General features: G+C 54.3%; 1 protein-coding gene across 1 annotated transcript; it reads left to right on the forward strand.

The window, feature by feature from the left end:
* Nucleotides 1-1,548: 1,548 nt before the first annotated feature.
* CH63R_00552 (uncharacterized protein) lies at nucleotides 1,549-2,763 on the forward strand (the record flags this gene model as incomplete). Its single annotated transcript, XM_018295527.1, has 1 exon — nucleotides 1,549-2,763. The coding sequence occupies one exon, from the start codon at nucleotides 1,549-1,551 to the stop codon at nucleotides 2,761-2,763; it is 1,215 nt and encodes a 404-aa protein (XP_018163889.1).
* Nucleotides 2,764-7,440: the final 4,677 nt, after the last annotated feature.

Consider the following 7,440-nt stretch of genomic DNA (forward strand, 5'->3'; position numbering starts at 1 on the left):
GCCGACGATGTCAAGCTATTCAAGCGGTCGATCCATGTCGAAGGCAATCCTACAGAAACAACGTAAGTGAGGCAGAATCTTGTCCGGTATCTTACCGGGAAGTTCTCACCAATGGTCTTCCTGCCTTTTTGTCGTCTCCCAGTAATCGACCGCAGAAGCTGATAGAATGGCCCACACTCGCAGCCCTACAAGATTCAAATGATGCAGGACGTCAAAGTGACACCGGAGCACATACCTAGAGTGAGCTATCTGACAGTAGCATTGAGCTGGACCACGGTCGCTTTATACCGTCGCAGACGACTTCCAAATTACATCAAACAATCTTCCTGGACACGGAGAAACGCAATGCTAGCAAAAGCGGCACTAATGAGTGAGTCTCGGCCTGTAATGACAGAACAGCATTTAGAAATAGGGGGGGCTTCTTCCGAATCCGCACTTGGCAGCGGTTCGTTGTCATTTTTAGCATTTGGAGCACAGCGTCCGTCTGCCGGATTTCGCCGAGTGTTGTGCGTCTCTTGCCTGGACGAGGACTCGCCGTGGATCGATGAAGCGACACGCCGGCCGCTCATATCGAACGACTATTGAAATGTAGGATATGGAAGAAAAACCAACCACCTAGTTTTCCACACAAAGGCCGATGAAAACAAAAACTCAGAACCAAGCCCGGCGACGACAACCCTCATCCGGTCGTAACTGTCAAAAGCGGGCTCGGGTCGATGACACTGAGCAGGAGAGTGAAGGTCGTCCCACATCGACGACGGCATCATCTTACCATTCCTGCTACTCTACCTTGTTCCAACCCAGCAAGACACCGGTTGAAATAGTCATCCCCGACCGAGGCATCATTCCCGATGTAAAAGCCAATCCCCTTTCGTCACTGTGAACTCCCCCAAGGGGCCTGTGGGCTTGATTTAGACCAGCCCCAGGTAATCACAGAGGTTTCAACTTGATGTTCGTCCCAAAACTCAATGCCCCGAAACGTGTTTGACTGCAGCCCATTTTTGGCCTTTCGTCCCAACTCCGATCTCCGAAGGCACTTCACCTCATAGCTGCAGACTACTTGACTCGCGGTTCAGAATGAATATTGTGTCAACTTCCCCAACCTGGCAGAACCCGAGAGCAACGCAGGTAACCGTCGTCACATATCTATCTCATCTGGATGAACGAAGCGTCGTTGCCCCTTTTCTCTCTGGCCAAATAGGTAGGAGCCTTGTCATTTAGGGTGACCTGCGGAGTAATTCGTCGTCCGGTATCCGTGCCTAATAAGGGACTCTCGCACATACCACATGTGGTACATATGTCGTTGGGTTTGCCACCATAACTACAACGGTCCACTCAAATCGACATCCGGAAAGGCGCGGCGGCATCCAGAGCTACGACCACCCACCTTTTAAAACACAGGTGGGGCCACCCGGACTCCAGCTACCGGACATCCAACGCCACTCATCATTATCCATCCTACCCCCAACCTTTTCTCGTCTTGACATTCCTCGGCGGACGAAATTATACCATACCGAATTCGATTGTATCTCCCATGTCGAAGAGACCATGAGCTTGCGGTCAATATTGGGGGGAGGTCGCGTAAAGAAGCCAAAGTCCAAGCCGAAAGCTTCAGCGTCGCCACGGAAGAACGATGGGACAAACAGCCCCCGGCCTGGCAGCAGCGCCAAAAGGAAGCCTGTGCCGGCAGGCGCCAATGTAGACGACAACGATGACGACGACGACTTTTTTCACGACAGACTCGACGATGTCGGTCTCGTTGCGGCGCTGGCGACCGATATGTCGTTGCGCGACGTCGTGCAAGCTATCAAGTACACCCGTGGCCGCATGTTTGGCCCCGTCCCTACAGAGGCGGCCGGCATGAGGTCCACGCGCATCGCCGAGGTGCTCAATTACCGCAAAGCCATGCCGGGGATCGTGACGATATCGCACCTCCACGCGCTGCTGGCCTCCCCGACCGCTGTGGAACGCGAGGTCGCAGAGTTGCAGCGTGGTGGAGCTGTTCGCAAGATCTACGTGCAACGTCGCGGCGGGCTGGGAGAGGCCCTCATCCAGACCTCCGAGCTGGAGGAGATGGTGGCGCAGTCTGTAGGTTTAGATGAGGAGGCGAAGACGGCGTTCCTTAAGTTCCTTCGAGAACACCCTCTGGCGCAGACGATGCCGCGCTCTGCATCTGGTCACAAGCAGGCCGATGCCCTGGTGCGGGCAGGGTTCTTGACGGCCAGTATTCACCCGCAGCACGTGAATACCCCGCTGATGAATTTGCATTTGCGCCCGGAGGACCGCGGCAGCCTGACGAGCATCGAGGCCGTGTCTCGCGCAGCGTCCGGCAGCTTCGATGCCGTGGGCGGCCAGGGAGCGGTATACGCAGCGGGCGGTGGGGGAGGGGCGCCGCGTCTACCCCGTGCCGACTCGTCATGTTCGGTGGCCGAATTCACCATCGCGGTACCCGGGAACGGATCCTTCTTGAAGTTAACCGCCGCAGCGGTGGACCATCTGACCCGGCTGTTGTCCAAATCTCAATTCAGAGAGATGCCCGTGTCTATGCTAAGGGAACGGTGGGAGGGTGGCGTTGCCCGGGATGAGGCACGTCTTGCAAGAAGGGCGAGGGGTGAGTTCGCCGGCGTGCTGCCGGGACGGACCAAGAGATGGAAGGAGTTCTATGGCTTGGAGTTCGATTGGGTACTGGAAGAAGCAATGGGCGCCGGCCTTGTTGAAGTTTTCGAGACGCGGAGCGTCGGGAGGGGGGCTCGTTTGCTGTGATCGTGAGACCTCGAGCCCGTGTACGTTATCCGCGCAGCAAGAAAATGTCTGGGCTTGATACTATGCGGAACCTAATTCTCAACTAGTTGACTTGGTTCGATGGTGAAGAACGCTGTCGATGGGACCTCGCTGTTTGGGGGCGAGAGCAGGTTGGTATCGCTTGGCATGCGTGAGTTAACATGAGAGACTTGGATGCCGTGCCCCCCCGACTTGTTTGTCTAAGGGTCTTTCTGATGGTGAGAAACTACGGTACCTTAATGAACTTCAAAATGTGTGCTGACTTCTGAACCGAGTCAGTTGCTCCCAAATCCAACCATCTTGATCAAGGACAACCTTGTTTCTGACTAGATGTGCACACCTGAGCAGATAGCTCATGGCGGCAAATTCGTGTAGGTTACGTGGGCCGAAGCAACAAAAGGGCACCACGCTGTGCTAGTGAAGTCCCCCCTATCCTGGCTCCCTGCAATTCATAGCTGCCAGGCATGGGAGTGGTCTGAAGAGTCGTAGTCGAAGACGAAGGGCGATGTGGCTCCAGCGTTGTCCGGGTAAATCCCAGATGTTGATGTTTGACCTCCCATGCTTCGCTCAGTTGCCGACTTGCACGCCGCTGGCGCAAAGTTCAGTTGAGAAAGGTCGGTTTATATATGCGACCTCATTAACAGGTTCTTGACTCATGAGACGGACCTACTAATCCGGCAGCATTGAATGACAAATCAATCTCATCCGCAGTTTCGATTGCCTCGCGTGGTGTTGTCAGAGGACCGAAGGCCATAGACCTTGACGTGACTTTCCATGCTTGTCTATCTGCAGCTAGTGAGTGTTCCAGAGACGAGGAGTCGGCCAAGCAGAGCCGAGCAGGCTCAGTTTGAAGTTGACAGATAGATCGGGACCAGACCCGTCCAAAGTAAATATAATTGAGAAGCGCAGTCGTCCAACGTTAACAGCCACAATCAATTCCTCGAACGATTGACCTGCCAGGATCAGGGTGAATGATGTGATACTGAACGTGAACGGTTCAGATTTGGAATCGCCCAATTAAAAGTCGAAACAGTTTGCTCAGGGATCGTAATCGAAACCGTATGACTGCGCCCTTCATCAAAATCCGCCAATAGCAGTAGCCGGATGGGCTCTCATTGGAAATCGAGGCGCAAGATGCTGCAGTTGTCCTGCGTGTGTTGTATCACCAAACATGAAAAAAGAAACCCGAGCTGCAGTACGGATCCGAGGACGGGTACCTCTGTGCTGCTCCCAATCAGATAGAGCCTCATACAGCCGAGAGAAGCAAGCTTGGATCATTCCCCGACTTTAGAGAGCAAGCTCGTGGATCACCATCCTACTGGCCTTTATGTTAAGAAAAGACGATCGAGGTGCAAAGCATAGTGAGGCACATGCGCAACTAGTCCTGAGACGTGGGAATGCGGAGACGCGGCGCCACCAAATGCCAGGTCCGTCAGATGGTGAATTGCAGAAGAAGAGGATGAGAAATAGCTGATGAAACTGGTGTTCGTCAGCCCAAAGGTACGATAACACGGCTCAGCTCGACGGATTCAGTGTCGGCATCGTCCTGCATAACGATGTTGATTGACTTTGAACAAGCGATGACAAGTTGACAACCAATCTTTTAGCAATCTGACGGCGGGACTTCGACGGATTGTGGTGTGTGATGCAGCAACGAATCAGAGATGACGGGGAATGAGAGAGGCGGCAGCTAGCGGCGCTTGTTGACACACACAGACTCCTACGTCTACGCCAGCTATGTCTTCTCCAGCTCTGGTTCGTGCTAGTGAGCCTGTCGCAGACGGGTCCTGCAGGATGGGGGAGATATAGTCGAGGCTTGGTGCGGCGCGTGCCTGGACGAAGCACGCACGAGCACGCCACACATGACAGCCAGTTGGCTGGAAGAAGTGGCGATGTGATGGCATCCGGAAATTACAGCATGGTCGGTTGATATGGGGGGCTGCTGTCTCGCAGACATGGTTTGATTGCAAACACAGTCGTAATTGCTTGCCCCAGCCCTCCCAATGCCCCCTTTGCCGTGCTCTGCCCAATTGTCGATCAAGTCATCGTTGTCCCGGATGGGGCGCGGCGAGTGAGCTTCCCTAATCGACTTGAGGATCTGGTGGAGTCGGGGCAATGGGGAAAACACCGAGAGTGATGGGCGGGTCTGAAGATGGAGGTCGGAGCCAAGCTGCTGGAACGCCACACGAGTTGGCGAGCAGCAAGAGACAAAACTTAGACATTCGGCAGCGCGGTGTTCTCGGCGTGGGATGGACAGGTTCAGCTGGGTGACGCAAGTGACAAGTCAACACACGTCGGACCGGTGCCTCCTGCTAGTGTCGCTGTTTCTCTCAATAAGCACTGGGTATTGGCAACTCTGCGTTACGTGGTCGAGAGCACACGCATATGCGTGCAACGGTGGTACGGGACGGACTGGCATATGTGCGGCATTCTCGTCGTGGATGGAGTGCCGTCGGCCCATACTCCAGCTTCCCTCTCCCGCAAGCTTTGCATCGGATGCGAGACAGGTGGGATAGAAACCCCGAGGTACTGCGGGACTTAGGAAGCAGGTAGCGGCAAGAAGTCAGCCCGCAGGGCGACGCGACGCGGGCTATCATCCGCCAGGGAGGGGAGATGTCCTTAGTGCGGCGTTTTGCGGTGCTCAGTGCCGCAAATGGCCCAAGTGTCTGCGTAGCCATCCGTGTTGAAAGGGGCTTCGTGATGTGCCGAATACCTGGGAGGCTGGTATTCTCTGGCGGCGCCATGTGTGCCACTCGACTAGGCCGAAAAGAGTTGAACCCCTTGCCTGTTCCTGAGTTGAATTGTGGCACTTGTAGGGGAGGCGACAGGGGTTCAATCTCCAAGTCTGGGTACCAATTTGACGATGACCGGGCTAGTAAGGGAAAATTCCTGGGTCGGGAGTGATGATGAGTGGTGCATTGGACGGCGCCGCTGACCGCTGGCTAGTCATTAGACAAGAGAGTGGTGAGCGGCGGCAAAAGGGAAGGGCGGCAAAAAGGCAGAGGATAGAGGTGAGGGAGAGACAGACAGATCTGGCGTAATGCGGTTCGATGTCAAGCTCTTGCTAGCTCAGAGTTGATGGTGGTGTCAAACAGAGAGCGTTGATAATTGACGACTATGATGAATGGAGGTCTAAAATGAATGAGAGGGGGGGGCAGCAGCTCTAGCTTTTGCGTGTCGAATTGGACTTATAGCAGCCCTCCTCTCTCCTTTTTTTGTATTGTTTTTAGTGTATCGGTTTTTTGGTATGGGTATTCGTATAGTATGTGCCCAGGCCAGTTTGGTAGCAGGTAGGCATGAACGCAAACATGTTCCATTTCCCAGTCTCATCGGCCGTCAGTCATTACCCACTGCCTGTGGCCAGATTTCCTTGCACAGTGAGTGTATTTCTTCTTGCTCCGTATCTTATCTGGAGGTACCTCACTATGAACATGTCTGTGCTCGATTGATTCGAAGTATCAGAGAAGACCCTTCTTTCCCCCAACTATCGCATGTATGCCCCGTCGCTGGTCGACGCAGATACCAAGGATCGTCACTTATGCATTGGCTTTCTGTAGCCTAACCTCATTGCGCAATTGTCCCCTTGTCGGCATATCCACGCATAACTTTTTGGTGGAGTTCTCCCAAGCTCCTGCCCAGGAAAAGCAAAGTGCAGTAGAAAACCTAGGTACGTACTGCATGTATCCACTTCTTGTACACTACCTCCTGCACCTGCTTGCCCCCCGGGGGATGGACGAGACCAACGGGGGAAGAGAGGGAGAAAGAGAGACAGGAAGGATGAGAGAGAGAGGGTAAGAAACGGAGAGGGGCCGAAGAGCGAGCGAGCAAGAAGCCCAATAATGGCGCTGTTTGTCGAGAGGAAACCAACTTGATGTGATGAACGCGCCTAACACCGCCTTGGACAAAAGGTACCATTGGACCGGCCTCGACCATCCCATCCAAAATACTTACGGATACGCGACGGACCTAATCATCAGCCACTACTGTCACTCTCACCCTTACTCTGTTCCACGGATACCACCTTCTTTGCCTCTTGGAAGCAACGGCCGGCCACCTCCCGCTTATTTTGCCCGTCGACTGCACTAATCGCACCGAACCGCTCTTCTCATCACCACATTCTCTCGCGCCTTATTATTTTTCTCCCCGGACCAACGCTCCTTGCTCATCTCACCTCACATAGCGCACACCCTGTCGCTTTCAATCTGCCTGGCTTTTGCTTCCACTTTGTGCGCCCTCGTCTGCTTCTCCTCTGCCAAAACCAACACATCTGCCTGCCCTTCAACGGCCGGATCGCCTCCCCCTTTCCAGGAATCACAGCAACGCATCGGCATCGGCATCGGCATCGGCATCGCATCGCTATAACACTGTATCTCTTTCGGGCCTGCCGCAATTCAATCCCACCTGCTCCCGTCGAACACCTTGCCGTGCGGTCCTTCGGCCAAACTCTGCAAATCTTTGTTTACTACCTAGGTACTTCTTGGAGCTCAGACGCCACGGCCACAGCGAATCTGCGCTCGCATATCCTGTGACCAGCACCGCTGTCGAAACATTTCAACTCAACGACGAACCAACCCCTTCCCTCCATCCGGCTTCTAGATTTTGGACTTATCCCGACCTGCCGCCTAATCTGAGTACCCGTCGCGATCCCAGTCCTGCGAC

The sequence above is a fragment of the Colletotrichum higginsianum genome, chromosome 1 (genome assembly GCF_001672515.1).
Source record: "Colletotrichum higginsianum IMI 349063 chromosome 1, whole genome shotgun sequence".
NCBI lineage: Eukaryota > Fungi > Ascomycota > Sordariomycetes > Glomerellales > Glomerellaceae > Colletotrichum > Colletotrichum higginsianum.